This window comes from Python bivittatus, unplaced genomic scaffold, assembly GCF_059951505.1.
Source record: "Python bivittatus isolate LINGU-HERP-01145 unplaced genomic scaffold, Pbiv_v1 ctg000530_np1212, whole genome shotgun sequence".
In the NCBI taxonomy this organism is placed as follows: domain Eukaryota; kingdom Metazoa; phylum Chordata; class Lepidosauria; order Squamata; family Pythonidae; genus Python; species Python bivittatus.
In genome coordinates, this window is record NW_028277085.1 from 2327186 (window position 1) to 2346920 (window position 19735).

Below are 19735 nucleotides of genomic sequence, written 5' to 3' on the forward strand. Positions count from 1 at the left end.
TCAAACCATGAAACAGATGGAAATTTAGGCTATGGGTTTTTTTCTTCTAGAAAAGAGCTTAGCGAATGTTGCTTCATCTTCAACTTACTAGTTGTCTAGTCAAATATATTGTTACTACAGCAGGTCCACCATTTTGTTGTTAGCTGATGGTTGGTTAACCGTCTGAGATACCTGGTGTTCATGTCTTTGCTTGGAACTGTGTTTTTCATCTCATCTCATCTCATCTCATCTCATCTCATCTCATCTCATCTCATCTCATCTCATCTCATCTCATCTCATCTCATCTCATCTCATCTGATTTTGGAGAAGGCGTTCCTTCATTGCAGGAGAGATGGTGAGTAGGAAGAAGAGAGAAGGAGACCCTCACTGTGACTCAGTTGCTCTAGGAAATCTGCTGGCACCCTAAGGATCCATTTTTTTTCCACTTCTGTTTTCTAAATATAGCAAAAATGTAAGTTGCCCTGCACTTAAAGCTCCCCACAGTTCAACGAACAGAATCATAGCTTCCTGTTGCTCTATCTTCGTTTCCTATTTTAACCTTGGAAGTATCTTCCATTTCTTCAACCCTCTTAGCCTATGAAACACCCAACAGAATTTCTCAGCATCAACATCAAGATGAATTCTTTCCCCAAATCTTCTGAGTTCTCCATTCAATCCTTCAATAAAGGATGGACACACACATACACATACACACCCCTCTGCTCCTAAGTGTGTCTGAAAAAAGATACAGGCTAAAAAGCCATTTGTTTCTGGAAATGCTGTATTCACAACATCAAGGATGAGAGTTCAAAACTGACATTGGGTAGGAAGCCTGATTAAAAAGGCGGGTTTTTTGGTCTCTGATTTTCTGCCCCCAAATAATCAGCACGTTCTTCTGCTAGAGAAGGCGTCCAGCACACCCAGACCTTACTTTCTTTGCAGAATTCCTCCATTTCTTTTTTGCTCTACACACACACGCATGCAAATACATTAAAAAGAAAAATAATAGCTGCATGATAATGTTGGATACCAGGCGTAGCATTTCTCTAGTTTCAATATCCTTAGGATTATTCACGAGCAGGGCTTTGCTTGGGCAATGGCGTTTCTCTATATCACACCCTTCAACAGGCCAGGTGCACGATTCTTTCCAAAAACAAGGCAGGATTGGCCTTGGTTAGCAGTTGGACAGAGACCACAAGAATGCCAAGGCTGTAAGCTATACTAGGAAGCAAATACATCCTTTGGGGAACGCGGGAAGGAGTCAAAATAGAAATAAGTACGTACCTTGCATTTGCTAAAATACCCTGAGCAAAGGAAACCCTGCCACCTTACTCTATTGCTGGACACTTCTCATGGTTTAGCCAACAGCTGCTTATTATTTTATTTATTTAGTTTATTGACAAAATTTAAGCTCCCTTTTTCCAAGCGACTCTGGGTGGCGTATGTGTTCTAGACTCCAATTTTGGGGGATCCTAGATGGATGGTACAGTTCTGCCAGGTAGATCCAGCAGAGAGGGCCACCAGAGACACCCTAGTTCAAGAGGGGCATGTCTTTTGCTAGCTTTGATCGCATCACAACTTCCTGAAGCAGCTCTAACTCAAATTCTCTATTCCCATCTGCCATTCTCCAAAGCAACTTGCTGGTCCAAAGCTTATCCCCTATTTAGGCTGCAGAGATGGGGGTGGGAGAACAGGGGGAAATGCCTGTCTGCTGAACATTCATAGCATGAGAAGAAAATATTTTACAATTGCGCCAAGTGGAAAAATGGGGGAGAAAAATCATCCAACTTTTAACCTGTGCTTGTTGAAGGTGTGATTTAGCGGGTCCTCAGATAAAGAGTTTCCTTCCACATCACTGGTTTTGCTGGGATCGTGATTATCCATTTCTGAAGCTCTTCTCATTTTGGAGTTCTCAGGGGTGTCCTCCAAGAAGGTCTGGGAAAACCCACCTGGATAGGAAGAAATTAAATCCTTGAATTGTGCCCCTTGAGGCTTCCAAGTTAGGAGCGTACAATAAAAAATACAGTGCTTTTCCACAAGAAATGACAATATGTACATAATAAACCCTAGCCTAGGAGAACCAGGCTGAAATTATCCTATTTTGGATGAAGACCTAGTTCTCTAGAGAAGATTCTAATGCTGGGAAAGGTGGAAGGAAAGAGAAGAAGAAGGAAGAGCAACAAGGTGGATAGGCTCAGTTAGTGGTGATGGGTGCACCCTTGGAAGACCTGAAGGACCAGGTTGGGGACAGATCATCATGGAGAATATCTATCTATGTGGTCATTAAGACTTGACAACAACTTGATGGCACATAATCAATCAAAAAATCCCAGGATACTTGGACAGAATATTTTTTCAGGTGATTGAGGGGCTGAAGACGTAATGGACAGAAGGACTGACCTTGAGGGACAGAAGGAAGAGCTGCACAAGACAGCGATCAGATAAAAGAAACCTGAGTCTGGGCCAGAAATGTAATTTGAGAAAGTGTCTCGGCCAGCACACCCCTAATTCTCTTGAAGATAAAGGGAGGGAGGGGGGAAGTGCAGTCAGACTTGCAAGATTCTGTAACTTTAATACTGTTTACTTTATACTGTTACTATAAACTTAAAATAAAAGTAATATTGGCTTGCATGAGTAGGCTGACAGAATACTTGTTGAGTGCTTGAACCTCCTGTAAGAAAAGACTGAAAACCCAGTTCTGAAATTATTCTAGAGATGCTGTAATTTGCCAAAGGCAAAGGAAGGGAAGGAGGTTCAGTGTGATATTCCCAAATGTGTACTTAAGTACTGCAACGTAACACACTATGTTGGCAAATGTCAGAATTCATTTGAGGGGGTTTATGATTCATTCTCTCCCCCTATCCTTTGCATCCTTGTCAATATCATGAGCCTGCCTGGTAAATTATTGGAGAGAGCCTCGTGGCCTTTACTTCCTAAGTAAATCAAGGGGAAATCCTGTATAATTGTATTTGTGTCTGTAAATTGTATACATAATGAAGATGATAAGTTGGAAATCATGGAGGAGTAAGTGGTGCCTATTCCAGAATTCAGACTTCCTTCCCTGATTGATTCTTTAAGCAATATACACCTTGGTGGGCATGTAGCTCTTATAATTAAAACAGATTGCTATAGAAACCCCACTGGGTATTTTGGGGATTTTATTTGATGTGTGCAGTTAAGATCATAAAACCACATCATACAACCTTTAAATAAATCAGCTTCTCCTTCTTGGTTCCCATTCTAGTAATATCAATGCTTGTGAATGAAGAGACACTCTGGTCCTCAACCCTCTGGAGCCAGGCCAGTACATGAAATAGGGCTGGAATCCCCAAAGCAATGTTTACTAAGGAGTAAACCCACTGAACATGGTGCATAGGACTGTAATATTAAGGTGACCCAGATTCTGTGAAATAAATAAGGTTACAGCTATTGTCTTTTGCATGCCACCAGCTAAAACCACGTGTTCCAGTTTGGGTGTGAGGACTGACCTATCTATCCTTGCGCATAAGATATAGCTATCCTTGGAGCTAAGCTACACATTACCCTTCTCTGACAGAAGTTTCCTCCAGCAACTGCTGATACTCCTTTCTTTATCTTCTTGATTCAGCCTACTATAGTTTCAGAGTCCCACATGCCCTGACGTAGCAGGTTCTGGGCAGAGGTGACTTTTTCCTCTTTGTCCAACTATCCTACTCTTCCCTAACCAGACACCCTCCAGATGTTTGGACTACCATTCCCCTAAACGACAACCAGCATGGCCTTTGGGAATGTTGGAAACAGCAGCCCAGTCTAGAGAAGCACCACGCTGGGAAAGGTTGATCTGTCACCATGGCAACATACCTGCAAATTGACAGCTGATCATTGCTTTGAAATATTAAGAACTGGCCAACATATTAGAACCAGATGATTCTTTCCCGGTCTCTTCCAAAAAGCCTGAGAAATAAGATGGATGGGCAGACAATAGGATGGATGGATGGATGGATGGATGGATGGATGGATGGATGGATTTATAGATCTTGCTATTCTTTAGGGTTTTGTGTTTGTTTTAAAGAAGAGCAAGCACCCCCTGGGAGAAAAAAAGTAATTTCTAATTATAGACTAACGGTGTGAAGAGGCAGTGCTGCTGAGACTCTTGGAACATTTCCGAGAGCAGGACCGGGGAACTTACCTTGAGAGTCAAGGAGAACAGAAATGAGCAAGTGGGGGCAGACCTCCTCCAGGATGGAGCAGAATGTAGATAAGGCCCCGGGACCTTTGCAGGCCAGTTTCTCCAGCAAAGACGCAGCTTGCTGCTCGCAGGACACAATGTCTTCGTATTCCTCCCAGGAAAACACCCTCTTGCAAACCAGAGGTGACAGCACTTTCTGAACATCTAGCTCCTTCACGATCTTCTCCCTCTGGTCGGTTAGGATACTGTCGAAGCAGCGATTCCAGTTCTGCCTCTCCTCCTTCGCCGGATATGCAGAGTTATAAAACCAAGGCCGGGCCGACCATCCAAACATGTTTGTGCTAAAAATAATAATAAAAAGACAGATTCTGACTCTGCGTTGGCTGCGCTCTCTTCCGTAGGCAACGGATTCACGATAGTCAGCAGAGGGAAATCAGAAGCGCCCGGCAAGTCTTCTCCTGGCCTGTTTTCCTATTGTAAAAGGAGAACATTTACACGCCCTGTGCTGGCAGACCCCTAAGAGGATTACTTACGCCTAGTAACCCTCTGTAAGCATTAATAAGCATCGCCACCAGCCTAATGAGAGACACAGGAGAGTCGCCGAGTTATTGTGACTTTTACATGTGGCATTCAGAAAGAGGCATCTTTTTCTAAAAGACCCATTTACTGGAAACCGCAGAAGATGACACGAATGCTCCGTACAGGTATTAAACCAAGAGAGAAGGACACGGCATCAGCGGATGCCCCAAATTTTCCACAATCCAAATTGTAATATAATTTGCAATTAGGGACTATTGTCTTTCAGGGTTGTTTTTTCTTTTTCTTTTTTACGTAGTAAGGTCTTGTGCTTAGCACACGTACAGGACAGAAAGGTGGACAAGTCTGTTATGCGCCTCGATGCTGTTTTCTTTTTAAAAAGGAGAAATTTGGAGAGAAGAGTTGACGTTTCTAACAATTAGCGCTTGGAATCATTAATGTTCAGTGTGTGCTCCGTGCTTGTGGAATTAGTGGGTTCTTGTTAAAACAGCCTTTATAAATACTGCCTACTTAACGAATTAGGATTAAGGGGAGAGATTCTCACAATTCCTGTCAGATGTAATTATGCACTGAGGACCACGCTTGCACAAGGTGCCCTCTTAACGTATACATGCCTACAATCCAAAACACATTCTTCTCTGCGGTTTGCTTTCGTTTTCACAAGGTTTCCCCTCCCCACCAATGCGCTGTCTTTGGCCAACTTCCTTTCCTAATCATCTGATCTTCATCATCTTCCCCGCTGCACATCAGCATCTTTTCAGAGGCATTTCTGCCCTTCGTTGGTTACCGAACCTCCTGGCTCAGCAAGGCCCAGCACCTACCAGCCAACGGATGCTGAAATGACTCTGCCCTTTGTCTCTGGAGGGGGGTTCTGAAAGAGACTTTTATTTGTGGAGTCCTTGGGGTTCTCTGATCTTGGTTGTTTTCTTGCAGAGGTTGCATTACCCAGCTAGGTAACATCATCAGTGCTAGAAGGGAGTGGGGTTTGCTCTCTGTTTATATATAGTAGCTTGCCCTGCCAGTGTTGGGGTGGGTGTAGTTTTCTCCTTGGTAGTTCCTTGATTAGAGTATTCACTAATTAGGGTAGTTCTTTGATTAGGGTAGACTTTTATTTGCATTTGTCTTGGGGTAGACTTTTAATGGGGATCCAGAGACTTCTAACTGCTTTTCTTCTGCCTTTCTTGTTTTGGGGGGCAAGTAATGTGAGAGAGCAGATCAGTCTAGCGGTAAGGGCACTGGACTATTCTGCCATAGGGACAGAGGCCAACTGGGTGACTTTGGGCCAGCCCCTCTCTCTTAGCTCTAGGAAGAAGGTGAGAGCAACCCTCTTCCGAAAACATTGCCTAGAAAACAGCAAAGACGTGTCGGTATTGTCATCAGAGATCAAGATTAACTTGAAGGCCCCGAAAAAGAAACAGAAAAGGAAATGTTTGAGTTATTCTCACAGAGTCAGTAAAAAACACCATGATTGCAAATCTGGCCATGTCCCAAACAAGGGGCAGATGAAAAGCAGGCTCCTGTGCAAAAGAGGGGGGCCAGGCACCCTATTACCTAGGTCAGGAAAGCAAAAAAGGGGTGCTCTGTGTAACCCTTGCTCTTGAAGTCACTAGACTTCTTTCCTCATGGCTTCCTAACTTTTCTCACGAACGATTCGCTATCAGAAACTCTCGAGTTTGTCTTCTGGGTTCCAACCTACCTCTTGGGTGGGAGTCATAAAGGCTGTGCGGCACCTGCCCGCTGGAAGAGCACCCCTCGCCAAGATCTGCGGGGCTCCCTTCCTGGTGGGGTTCTGGAAGCCTTTCAAAACTTGGCTGTTCTCCCAGACAGTGGTTTGGGGAGCTGCTGAGCCCCTCTTGGGTGTGATTTTGTAGCATATGGAGTTTGCCTTGTCCAGACATACAGGTTTCTTGTTTATTATTATTTTTTATTCCTTTAAAATGCCGCATCTTGTGGATACCCGTCTTGGAGGGGTGGAGAATCCTTGATCTCAGGAGAGGGGATAAAAAAGGACCTCGGGGCCTCTCCCAGTTGGGCCCAGGGACACTCAGACGTGTGCCACCTTGTAACGGCTTTGTAATTATTGCGCAATTATTTGTGGTGATTTTGTAATGGGCTCTGGGTGAAGTCCTCATATTGTGTTGTTTTGGACTTCACTTTTGGTCCTGTGAGCTGCCCAGACGAGGTTGGGGTTGGGGTGCCTCAACACTAAGCGAAGAATACATTTGGGCCCCGGTCCATCACATGCTCTCTCCCCCTCGGCAGCCCATGCGGGTCTTCTGGGCCGAGAAAGCAAGACAGGAGCGTGCCCGCCATCTCCGCTGCCTGAAAGTGAGCAAGAGGCGGAGGGGATGGAGAAGGCGGAATGAGGGGAGAGAGGTGGTGGCCGTGGCCTCCCTTGGGGCCCCCACCCCAAGGGTCCGCCGGCTCCTGAAGCCTCATGGCCCTTAGACGGTTTCATCCCTTCCCCCTCGATGGGGCAAGGAGAGCCGGCCCACCGGGCCGCCACGTCCCCAGATTTCCCGAGGGAAGGAGGAGCGCGGTCGCACCCGGCCATCTTTTCCATCACGGGGGCCCCCGTGGGGAGGGGGTCCGAAAGGCCAAGATGGCCGCGCCGGCCGCCCCTTCCCCCTGCTGCGGGAGGCCCAGCGAGGGGGCGGGGCTTCGGGCAGACGCCCTCCGCGTGGCCCGCGGATCCCCCGCCAAGGGTTCCATTGTCGCGGCTGCCGCCCGCCTTCCTCTCGCTGCGCCCGCGGAGGGCGGCGGGGCTCCCCAGGCCCCTGCGAGCCCCCCTCCCTCGCCGGGAGCGGCGGCCAGAGGGCGCGCCGGGGGCGCCAAGGACCTAAGTCCGCCCGGGGGCGGCGCGGCGCGGCGCGGGGACGCCGGCCCCGCAGGAGGAGGAGCCGCCGCCGCCCGGCCGGGCCGTGCCGTGCCGTGCTGTGCTGTCCGGAGCGATGGCCGCGGAGGCCGTGGCGGCGCGGCTGGCCCGGCAGGAGCGCGAGGTCCGCGGACTGGCGGCCGAGGTGGCGCGCCTGAAGGAGGCCGCCTCCGCCGCTGCCGCCGCCGCCGCCTTGTCCCCCGACCGGGCGGGCCCGGAGCTGCGGGCGCTGCGGGACGAGAACGAGAAGCTGCGCTACCGCCTCCTGCACCTCCGCCGCAGCCTCGCCGCCGAGCAGGCCCGCCAGGTGGGTGAGGCCCGGCGGCGGAGCCCCGAACCGCCGCGCCCCCTTCGCCCGAGGTCGGCGCTCCCCTCGCCCGCAGCCCCTCGGGGGAATGGAGGGCGCAGCGCCCCCATCCCCCGGCCTAGAGGGCGCGCAGACTGCAGCTCCCCTCGCCCCCAGCCCCTCGGGGGAACGGGGACAGCTGCGATCGGGCACCTCCCCACCCGACACGCGCATCCCCGCAGACTCCGAAATCCTGCCTTCGCCCGCCTTTCGGCCTTTGGTATCGAAGGCGCTGCCGTGACTGTCCTTTTGCAAACGCCTTCCGGGCCTTTCTTTGATTAGGACCTCCCGGCGAGAAAGGGCGCCGCTGCCCCGAGGAGGGAGGAGAGGGGGCAGAGGAAGAGGAGCGAGCCCCGCGCTGCAGATGGGGGCCAACAAGAAGTAGGTGGTCTGGGGGGCTGGGTGCTGGGGCCCTGGTCTGGGCCTGCCTGTGGCTCTGCTGGGGGGGATGCCCAGTCCAGGCCTACCTGGCTGCAGGGAAGTTCTGCCAGGCGCCATTTTGCAGCTTCTGCAGGAGTTGCCCTTCATCCGGAGCAGGCTGGAGCTCTACGAGGGGCTGAAGAAAGAGAGCGACGCGCTTCTCCGCTCTAGAGCGTCCGGCCAGAGTCGGACAATCAGAATCGCGCTTTCCGATGGGAAGGTGGTGGAAGGACAGGCCTGGAATACGACGCCACACCAGATCGCTGTGGGTCTCAGGTAAGCTTGGAGTACGTTCGCAGATAAAACGTTTCTGAGAATGCAATCCGTTGTCCCCTTGTGAAGCTGAAAACCGGAGGCCTGTAATCCTAAGTCAGTCTGGTTGATCTGAAACCTCGTGCCAACCTCGGCCTTTTTTACCTGTGATCTGTAGCTGGCTTAGAATGACAGGTAGTCCTTGACTTATGACCACAGTTATAATTGCTAAGAGATGCGATTGTTAAGTGAGTTGTGCCCGATTTTATGAACTTTTGTGCTGCAGTCGTTAAGTGAATTATGTGGTCATTAAGCAAATCCAGCTTCCCCTGTTGACTTTGCTTGTCAGAAGCTGTCTGGGAAGGTCTCAAATGGTGATCATGTGATCCTGGGATACTGCAACCATCGGAAATATATGTTGGTTGCCAGGTGCTCGAATTTTGATCATGTGACAGCGGGGACCGTGTGACAGTCATAAGTGTGAGGACCAGGTGTAAATCACTTTTTTCAGCACTGTTGTAACTTTGAACAGTTGTGAAACGAATGGTAGTAAGTCGAGGACTAACTTTATAGGAAGATGGTGAGCAACTCATGGGCCAGATGTAGGCCCACAGGTAAAAAGACCACAGATGAATATTGGAACACTTTAAATATCACAAATTTATAACCTAAAAGGTTACCGTGAAATGATGGGTGTTGTTACATGTCTACATTTAATGTGTGTTGCGCGGCTGACCTTGTCCCCTATCCCTTTCTCTGCGATTGTACAATTAAACACACAGAGGGGTCCAGAGGAGATGACCAGATGATCCTTGGGCCAAACCTGGAGGGGGCTGTTGGGTTATTTTAACTATGCAGCAGCGAAACCGTTAGCCTCTCTTGCCCTCTGTAGCCAAGGAGTCGCTGACAGCGCCGTCATCGCCAGAGTGAATGGGGAATTGTGGGACCTCGACCGGCCGATGGAAGGAGATTCCACCTTGGAGCTACTGACGTTTGAGAACGAAGACGCCCAGGCGGTATGTCGGCGTTCTCCCTCCTTCCCTGCAAGGCTGTTTGAAGGCAGAAGCTCTGATGCAGGAGGAGGCCACGCCACGTGGAAAACACTTCTCCATCTTGGCCACGCTAATCTGGCTAACTCTGCTGATGGATGCCGGAAACTTCCTCATCCAGCATAGGTGCTGGTGGCACGGGGCTCGTGTGGATCAGTCTGATCACACCCCGCTCCTTTTGAACGGAGCTTGCTCATAGTAGCTAACGTGCGGGCAGGATGCCGACACGTGGATTCAGACGGGGAGGCCCTTCGAGGGTTGGGAGACGCGGAGACAAGATGTTTTATGGTGCGGGCTGCACATATTCCACTGTGTTTCCCTGGGGTCACACAACGTGCTGATCCACGGTTCAGTGAACCCTGCATTCTTGCATGAGCCTGATCACCTGAGTTTGCACAGCCTGTTGAACTGCCAACTAACTTCCCTGGTACAGGACCAAACCTCAAGCTTAAAAATAAAGAGTGTATTATCTATTTAATTTTAGCAGCCAAAATAACAATTGCCCAACCTTGGAAAACTCTAGATCAGTGTTGTCCAAACTTGGCCACTTTAAGATGAGCGGACTTCAACTCCCAGAATTCATGCTGGCTGGGGAATTCTGGGAGTTGAAGTCCACTCATCTTAAAGTGGCCAAGTTTGGACAACACTGCTCTAGATAATGTAACAATTGAGATGTGGATTAACAAGGCTTCTTCAGTTACCACATTAGAGAAGAAAATCACAAAGTTAAAATGATGGGACGTCAGAGGCAGGAACCACAAGTTTATCAAATTTGGATGCATTTTATGGTTTACTCAATAGCAATAAACTATAATATGGTATACTTTACATATATGGTAAATTTGTACATGTAGAGTATCTGTCTATTTACATTGTAGCAGATTTTTTTAAAATATTTTCTTTTTCCCCCCCCTCTATGCATCTTGGATTTAATGCAGTTACCTGATATTGTTTGTTACAGTTCAGTAAAAACAATATCGGCAACTAACTTCACTAGCTGCTGGGTTTATACAAACTGACCACCCCAATCGTGACTTACATTGCTGTGGGTCCAGACTCTGTTCCCTCCCCTCTTTCTAGGTTTATTGGCATTCAAGTGCCCATATTCTTGGTGAAGCCATGGAAAATTATTACGGGGGATATTTATGTTATGGACCTCCCATTGAGAACGGCTTCTATTACGACATGTACATGGAAAACAGGTATGTTCCGACAGCCAGGGTGGACTGGTTGGAATCTTGCTGTATAAAATGTTAAGTTAAATAGAACAAAATATTTATATGTTGCTTTTTCAACATCCAGTGTCTGTCAATAATCAAGGATGTTCTGGCTAAATTATGAATAAATGCTTGTAACGGTTGCCAGTGTGATAGAAATGTTTTATGATAAACCACTGAGATTATTAATAGCTGCAAGGGTGGCTTTTTTTTATAATGTATTTTTGCATGTATTACCTGCAATACATAGGAATAATTTAAAAACCTTTTAGCAGTTAGTACGACCTCATCTGGGAGAAGGGAAGAGATTTACAATTCACTTTTTGGGTGAAGATGATCACAGCTTCGTTTTGCTGGCATGCAGCTGGATCAATGATTTTAAGATCTTCTTTTCTCCAGAGGGGTATCAAGTATGGAATTTCTTACTCTGGAGAACATTTGCAAAAGCATCATAAAGGAGAAGCAGCCCTTTGAAAGGCTAGAAGTCAGGAAAGAAGATTTGTTGGAGATGTTTAAAGTAAGTTCTGCATTTCTGAAGACATGAAATTAACCAAGTGAAGATCTGAGAAATAAGCTTCAAATCTTTCTGGGTCGTTTTGTAGCTTATAAATCTCTCGTACCAGTTTAGGCTCTTTGGAATTCATGGATGACATAATTAGGCTCAGCTCAATTGAAAGATTCTTGAAGTGGTTAGTTAGACGCCACTGAATGAGGTGTGATTCCTGATGATTGTGGGCAAGTCCTGTTATTTAATAGTAACTTCTCCAAAAAGATTCCTGGAATCTCTGGGAGCAGGAAATTATCCTCTTGGAGATCCTGTGAGCTGCTAGGAGAATTGACACCATCTTTCCCAGTTGGCATCCTCTAAATATCCTGGAATTATAGCTCGCAGAATTCCCAACCCACATGGGCAGAGGTCCAAGTGTGAAGCCATCAGGAGTAGACAGTAGAGGCCAAGAAAGGCTAATTCTTGACATATTTGTTCTTGCCTGTTTCTTCATTTTTTTTGTGTAGTATAACAAGTTTAAATGTCGGATCCTGAATGAGAAAATCCACACGCCGACAACAACTGTTTACAGGTAACCATATGGATTTGATATTGTGTGTTAAAATAATAGCCCCTCTTCTCTTAGCTAGGGAGAAGCAGCATGTGAAATAAATATTGGTTACGTTCACGTCATAATTTGATGTTACTGTGGAAGTTTAAAGCACTTTCAGTATAACTGAAAGTGCTTTAATATTCTAAAATAAAGGTTAGCTAAGGGCAGCTCAAGCATGATGGGATATGAGGTGAGAATAACAGGAATCCTGCCTACAGATGCAATTTCATGTAATATTTTTGTTTCAGAGAACAAAGATAAGGGTAAGGATTGCTTGATTATAAGAGAGTGCTGGTATTTTGAAATGATGTTATACCCGAGAGACAGGAGTGAATTTTAAGGTGAAAGCTACAAGGATGAAATATACATGCATCCTGAACTGTGGCTTGGTTGTTACGCAATTGGTGCCACAAACTCATGCTTGACCTGCCCAAAGCTTCATTGTAAATGTTAAGAATGACAGAAACTTGGAATGGATCATAATGACATGGTGGGAAACCAAGTTTGGTAGACGAAGTGGTTAATAACCTGAACGTAATTAACTGTTTCACTGGTAATCTCATAGGTGTGGTCCCTTGATTGACTTATGCAAAGGCCCTCATGTGAGACACACTGGGAAAATAAAGGCCTTAAAGATCATTAAGGTAAGGGTGTCTGTTGTTGTTGTTGAACAGGAATTGCACAGTCAGGGTAAACTTCCAGACTCAGTTCAAAACTTTGGTTTTAACCCATAGAGCTGTACAAAGCACAGCCCCATGTTACCTTAGGAGACATCTCCTCCAAGTAGATTCTGCCCGGCCTGGGCCCTTGTTGGACCTACAGGCAGAACTTCTCTTGGTGGACTCAAAATCTTGTTCCTTCCAGACTCATTGGCTGTTGGTTTTCTTTAAGGCAGTTAAACCAATCTTGTTCAGGTGAGCTTTGGAGTTCTTAGTGGTGGCATTTGGCTGCCATTCTTGTGTGAGATCTTATCTTGTTGACTCAGGTCTTGTTGCATTTGTCTGTAACTTGCTCAGAATTTTGGGAGGGAGGAAGTATATATAGAAGTAAATGGGTTAGTAAAGAGTAATGGTGGAGGGTGATGGAGTTTGAAGAACAAAGATTACGAGCAGTAATATATTCCATTGGGTTTATTCTTGGTTGGTTGGTTTCCCTGTTACTTCACTTTGTATGATCACCTCATGAATGACTCTGGGCAGCTTACGAAACCAATTATAGACAATATATAAACAGTGCATATCAGAAACAAAGAGTATGTGCAGAAGGCTTCAGATGATCAGGCAGCATAGTGGTGCATTTATTTCTTGAACTCTAAATCATCTCTTTCCCGTGTGTGTGTGTGTGTGTGTCCAATGTTTTGCATATTAGAACTCATCCACCTATTGGGAGGGAAAAGCCAACATGGAAACCTTGCAACGAATTTATGGAATCTCTTTCCCGGAGGCCAAAATGATGAAAGAGTGGGAGAAGTTCCAGGAGGAAGCCAAAAACCGGGATCACAGGAAAATCGGCAAGGTGGGCTTTTCCCTTTGGTTGAGGGGTAAATGCAAAATGGAGTTTTTGATGTGGCCTGGAAAACATCCAGATTTATTGTGGCCTTTGTGGAATGGCCTAGTGATCTGTCACAAATCTGGGATGTTATTTTGAAGCCTATACAAGAAAGCTTGGGGGCCTGCTGTGTTCTGTTGCTGCGTTTGAGTATTGCACAACTTCATCCCAGGAAGGTTGACTGTTCTTTCCTTTTTTTAACTTTGGGTGACTGTTTGTACAGGAACAAGAGCTCTTCTTCTTCCACGATCTGAGCCCTGGAAATTGTTTCTTTCTTCCCCGTGGAGCTTTTGTTTACAATACACTCATGGATTTCATCAAAGTAAGTGAACCAATAGAGCAGTGTTTCTCAATCGTGGCCACTTGAAGATGTGTGGACTTCAACTCCCAGAATTCCCCAGCCAGCTTTAGACAGGGAAGTCTGTAGGTGGCCACAAAGCTGATTGGAAGAACTATACCCAATGTAGCCGGACTCACACATGGCATTTCGCTGTATAGTAACGTGGTTTGGCTGGTTTGGGCTTAGCGCCATGAGTGGTTCCAGCCATTTTGGCTTTAAGGTCCAGCTTAGTCTTCTGGGTGAATCAAGCCAACTTGACCTATTCAACCAACCAAGGCAGCGGGTGATGTGTGAATGAAGTTATATTTCAGCTCAGCCTCTTTCAGAAGAGTTACTGTTGAAGATTAAGTTGATTGTAGAGTAATGGGGGAAGGAACCAGGTATTCCATTCTAAATGCTTTGATAGAGGTTGGAATAAAAGCACATCCCATTTCCAGTTTCCCAAAAGTATATGGTTGTGTACAGAAATTAAGCGTGTATAAATGTTAGTTTTTCTGATCCAGTATTTCTTGGTCCAATTTGGTCCTTCTGATCTGCAACTCTAGTATAAAACAGATGAACTTTGAAGGATCTCAGAGTTCAAAGAGCAAATGTAGCCACTGTGTTTGAAGGATAGATTTTGCCTACCACCTATTCAAGGAATGACTTACCTTGTACAGGAAGAGTATCAGCGGCGGAATTTCACAGAAGTCATTTCACCCAATATCTACAACAGCAAAGTTTGGGAAACCTCAGGCCACTGGCAGCATTACAGCGAAAACATGTTCTCTTTTGAGGTGGAAAAAGAAATCTTTGCCCTGAAGCCCATGAACTGCCCTGGACACTGGTGAGGGTTTCTGTCTCTATTTCCCCCAACATGTTGAGGAACTAGGCACCTAAAATGTGACCCATGGGTTCCTACCACTGATTACATGCTGAAATCCTACTGGGAAAAAGAGCACGGGGATCTCCATAACATGAGCTGAGCATTGTCACTTGATCTAACAAACATCTCCCCATCTCTCCCAGCCTGATGTTTGCTCATCGTCCTCGGTCTTGGAGGGAGATGCCGCTAAGACTTGCTGATTTTGGCGTGCTTCACCGTAATGAACTTTCGGGGACCCTGAGTGGTCTGACGCGGGTTCGACGCTTCCAACAAGATGACGCTCACCTCTTCTGCACGATGGAGCAGGTAGGAAGCCTCGGTTGGGCTCACCACAGGGAAGAGGACCAAGTAAGGGAGACTGCTTTTAGGAAGATGTCTCCTTTTGCTTTTTTCAGTTCCTACAGATAGGTTGACGAACCTCTTCAATTTCAGATTGAAGAGGAGATGAAAGGATGCCTCTGTTTCTTGCAGTCCGTCTACGCTGTTTTTGGTTTTACCTTCCAGCTGCATCTTTCCACAAGACCCAACCACTTCCTAGGAGAGAAGGAGATCTGGGATCAGGCAGAGAAGGTAATCTTGACAGTGGGTGAATGCTAGGGTGTAGTGTTGATGGGGTTTGAAACATGATTCTTGTCGTTTGCACTTAGCAACTCCAGAACAGCTTGGATGACTTTGGTGAGCCCTGGAAGCTCAATCCGGGGGATGGAGCATTTTACGGCCCCAAGGTTAGTGGGCGACTCGTGTTCTGATTTAAATCTTACCCCTGGAGCATAGAGGTGAACTCCATTCTGTAATCTTGTCCTTGGCAGATTGATATTACAATCAAAGATGCTATTGGCCGATACCACCAGTGTGCTACGATCCAGCTTGACTTCCAGCTACCCATTCGATTTAATCTTACTTACGTTGGGTAAGTTTGCCAAAGAATCACTGAACACTGGAGACCCTATTCATATGCCACCAAAGAAGAGCTGAGGAATCAGGAGGTTGCAAATGGGTTTAGAGCCTGGGATTTCTCTGATAAAACTTCAGAAATGTTAAGAGACTAAAAGACTAAAATAGCAATCCCCAGGTTAAGAGCACCAGTTTACAGACAACCCATAGTTAAGAACGGAGCCTATTATAGCAAAATTCGAGTGAAATACACAATGGTTTGAGTTCATTACACAGTACTACTTATACAGTATTATACAATGATACTGTTCCAACTTATGTACAAATTTGACTTAAGGACAGACCTTGGGAATGGAACTTGGTCTTAAACTGGGGACTACCTGTAAATACCAATGCACCAGAGTAAAGATGGTGGCAACTAGGTGAGAAGTCGTCAAAACAGGTCAGATACAGGTCACCTGATCTGTACTCATCTATGCGGTTCCTGAATATCCTTGGGTCCAAATGGGTTGCAACAAGGATTGGAGAACCCCTACAGATGTTTGAGGTGGAGTAAGAAAGGAGCGGAGGAAGGAAGGAACGATGGGATTCTGCATTGGGCAAAGAAGAAGGACGAAAGGAGCAGTGGGAGCTTCAGTCCCCTGACGAAGACATTTGATGAAAACTCTCTTACAAGCTCTCTAAATGAGCGGGAGCTGACTGGAACTGGCCTGGCAGAAACTGATTGAACCCAAGTGAAAGGGGGACAAAACCAAGTGGAAGTCAAGTGTTTTCATTTGTTTTTCTTTTCAGAAAAGATGGCAACGACAAGAAAAGGCCCATAATCATCCACAGAGCAATTTTGGGCTCAGTGGAGCGAATGATTGCTATTCTGGCAGAAAACTACGGCGGAAAATGGTGCGCAGCTGACCTTGCCGTTTTGAAAGGGCAGAAGGCTTCTTATAGGTGTCATGGCAACGTTTAAGAACGGTTAACCTCGACCATTTCTTTTCTCGTTCAGGCCTTTCTGGCTCTCCCCTCGACAAGTCATGGTGGTCCCCGTTGGCCCCACCTGTGAAGAATACGCCCGGCAGGTAAGAGTAGAAATATCCTTAGAAAGGAAGAGCAGGGAATTCATAGCTTTGCAGTTGGCTGCAAATGGGAAAAGTGCACCGTCTTCATGCTTCAGATACATTTCAGTTTAATTAAACGGAGATGCTTCAGTTGATTTTTTAATCTCTTTTTTGTATTGTACACACTTGTTTGGCAAAGCCATTAGGCTAAAAACAAACCCATTTCTTCAAGTTCAGGTCTGCAGTGACACCTCTGAAGCTGGATTTATGGCTGACGTTGATCTGGATCAGAGCTGCACGTTAAATAAGAAGATAAGAAATGCACAGCTGGCCCAGTATAATTTCATTTTCGGTATCTATGATCCGCTTTTAAAACTATCTTGGCTTTCCCTTTGTCCAAGTGTGAAAGCAGGTTCCTTCAGTGTGGGCCTTCTTCAGATGCTTTGGGTCTACTAATCTAGAACTGTAGAATTCCTAGCTCATTTGAATGGCCGAGAATAACCTTATAGGGTAGAGGGTCATGTAGCGTAAGAGAGGTTGTGTGGTAAATCTCATTCCCGCTATGTAAGAGCCTCTTTGTTAGGTTGTGGAAAAAGAGATGCCATTAATGATTTTTGCAACTATAATTGAGGAACTCCAAATTCAGCTTTGTATAATTACTTAATCACTTGCTTTCCTTACAGGACAGTTCTTTGAAATACTCTTACAGTGTGATCTTCTAAATCCTACTCAGTACCATCCCTGTTTCATATACAGGTAGTCCACGCTTAACGACCGTTCGTTTAATGATGGTTCAGAGTTACAACGGCCCTGGAAAAAGTGCTTTATGACCTGTACTCTCATTTACAACTATCACAAATTGTTGCACCATCCCCCATGGTCACATGATCATGATTTGTGACTTTTTTACAACGGTCGTTAAGCAAATTCCGGCAAAAAAGTCCATTGGGGAAGCTGGATTTGCTTAACGACCATGGTTATTTGCTTAACGACCGTTGTAAAAAACGTGGTAAAATCCGCTCTGGTCATTGACAATTCGCTTAACAACCAAATCGCTTAGTGACCTAAATTCTGGTCCCTATTGTGGTTGGATAGTGAGGACTACCTGTAACAGCATTTCCAAAAAAGTAAATGTCCTGTGAGGCATCATCACAACAGTGTTGTTTCCTTGCAGTGGTTGGAGAGAAGGAAAAAGCAGGCAATGCTGTCAACGTGCGAACCAGGGACAACAAAGTTCACGGAGAAGTTTTGGTGTCTTTTGCCATTGAGAAACTAAGGAAGTTGAAAGCGTCACGTACTTTACACGCGGAAGAAGAATTCTAGTCGTCCCCACAAAAAATGAAGAATACTGGCCGTGTCCTGAATGAATGTGGTTACTTGGAGCTAAGTCTCACTGAATTTGGTGACCTTTACTTTCAGGAAGTGCGCTTGGAATTGCAACCTTGGATTATTGCCCTTGCCTGACGCTGCAGTATTTCCTGACGCTGAAGTGTATCGGGGACGCCAGTTCTCTTGAAGTGTGAAAAATTGAAACTGCTTTTAGATTCTCTTGACTGTTTGCATGCCTGTTTCTCAAAAGGAAAACAGAGTCCCACAGAAAATGGCTTGTGTCTCATGTAGCACAAGAGTTTCCTTTTGTGAATATTTATAAGTGTGGTTGCTGCTACTGATTGGTGGGGGGACAGAATACCCCCTCCCTCCATGAACACTTAGAAATATTTAGACTCTGAGCTGCCTTCTTTATAGGCAACTTAGCTAAATCATGTTAGTTTCCCTCATCATATGTTCTAAGTAGAAACAAGATCTTAGAATGAAAGCCAGTTTGGTGTAGTGGTTAAGCATTGGGCTAGAAACCGGGAGACCCTGAGTTCTAGTTCCGCCTTAGCATGAAGCCAGCTGGGTGACCTTGAGCCAGTCAATTTCCCTCAGCCCTAGGAAGGAGGCAATGGCAAACCACTTCTGAAATCTCACCAAGAAAACTGCTAGAACTTGTCCCGGCAGTCGCCAGGAGTCAACACTGACTTGAAGGCACCCCATCGCCCCCCCCCCCCCCGCAAATGGCCTTAGAACAAATCTGAGTAAGGAATGACTCCAAAGACTGGGAAGCTGCTGGTCTTTCCCTCAGGTTCAAATTCTAAACTGCCCTGAGAGGGAATAGTTGTGAAGTTGCGAAGTTGTGAAGTTCTCTGTTGCAAGACAGGGAACCTTTGGATCCATACCTTTTACTACTTTTGGAGGGGGGGCGGTGTCCATGAGGAAGTTGTCTTGTCGAAATGAATGTGTCAGTTTTGCCATATCCACTACTGTATGACATGTCCATTTACATTGGAGAATTTCCAGACAGTTTCCTGATAATGCCTTACCTTTTGCTTTCTGGCAAAAAAGCAGATCTGTGACTCATGTCTTCATGGACTTGCTATCGCACTGGAGAGTTTCTAAGAAAGCCACATGATCCTCTCCAAACCTGGAGCTTCTGAATCAAGTGACGGCCTAAGTAGCACGCTTTGCCTCTTTGGTTGAATAAAATTGGAATATTCATCCTGGTGCAGTCCCTTTCTTTTTGATGTGATGTAGCTGAATTGCCACAAGAATGATTCCTGTTTCTCTAAAACTCTGCTAGACCCTACACATTGTAGTTTCAGCCCCAGGCATCCCACGTTCCCAAAGATTCATAGATAGTTTGGATTTCCACAGCAGCCCCTTTGTCCAGGACTCTGGGCAGTTAAAGGTCAAGAAGAATTCAGTGCCTAAAACCCAGCAAGTTGCTCTTAGTCATGAAACCACAGAATAGAATAACATAAAAGAAGTTTCAACCCGCTCTACCTAAATGAGCCACCAAGTCAAGTATAATGAAGTAAAATACCATTTATTAAAAACCACCGTGTGAGAAGATAAAGCTTTTTAAGTTTATCCAATAGTCATAATTCATTTGATTGGTCCTACACGAATCAAGCATATCTTGTCTTCACCATTAACCATGCAAACTTAGCATCGGAAAGTACATTCGGCAGTGTCTGCAGAGGCACGAACTCCGTCCCTCGTAACAACAGACTTTAGACTTGTTACCTATATACAAATACAGTTTCATCAAAA

At 45.9% G+C, this 19735-nt stretch overlaps 1 protein-coding gene and 1 long non-coding RNA gene across 6 annotated transcripts; one reads left to right on the forward strand and one right to left on the reverse strand.

Annotated features, from left to right (window-relative positions):
* Positions 1-1160: 1160 nt before the first annotated feature.
* Positions 1161-6828, reverse strand: LOC148214780 (uncharacterized). The gene is made up of 3 exons (XR_015797472.1): positions 6381-6828; positions 4148-4488; positions 1161-1928 (listed from the first exon to the last, which is right to left on the reverse strand). It is a non-coding gene; the product is annotated as an uncharacterized LOC148214780 (long non-coding RNA).
* A 491-nt stretch (positions 6829-7319) lies between these two features.
* TARS3 (threonyl-tRNA synthetase 3) lies at positions 7320-19180 on the forward strand. 5 transcript variants are annotated; one of them, XM_088148346.1, is made up of 19 exons: positions 7322-7866; positions 8188-8286; positions 8411-8601; positions 9470-9593; positions 10707-10828; positions 11243-11360; positions 11858-11922; positions 12509-12587; positions 13312-13458; positions 13715-13813; positions 14491-14657; positions 14840-15002; positions 15201-15266; positions 15344-15421; positions 15506-15606; positions 16383-16487; positions 16591-16663; positions 16880-16994; positions 17817-19180. In XM_088148346.1, the coding sequence occupies exons 1-19, from the start codon at positions 7636-7638 to the stop codon at positions 17963-17965; spliced, it is 2292 nt and encodes a 763-aa protein (XP_088004472.1). In that variant the 5' UTR covers positions 7322-7635; the 3' UTR covers positions 17966-19180. The 5 variants fall into 5 exon arrangements, with proteins under 5 accessions (XP_088004475.1, XP_088004472.1, XP_088004474.1 ...); XM_088148348.1 differs by having other exon boundaries at positions 7323-7866; positions 15129-15266; positions 16875-16994; positions 17817-17954; XM_088148345.1 differs by having other exon boundaries at positions 7328-7866; positions 15129-15266.
* Positions 19181-19735: the final 555 nt, after the last annotated feature.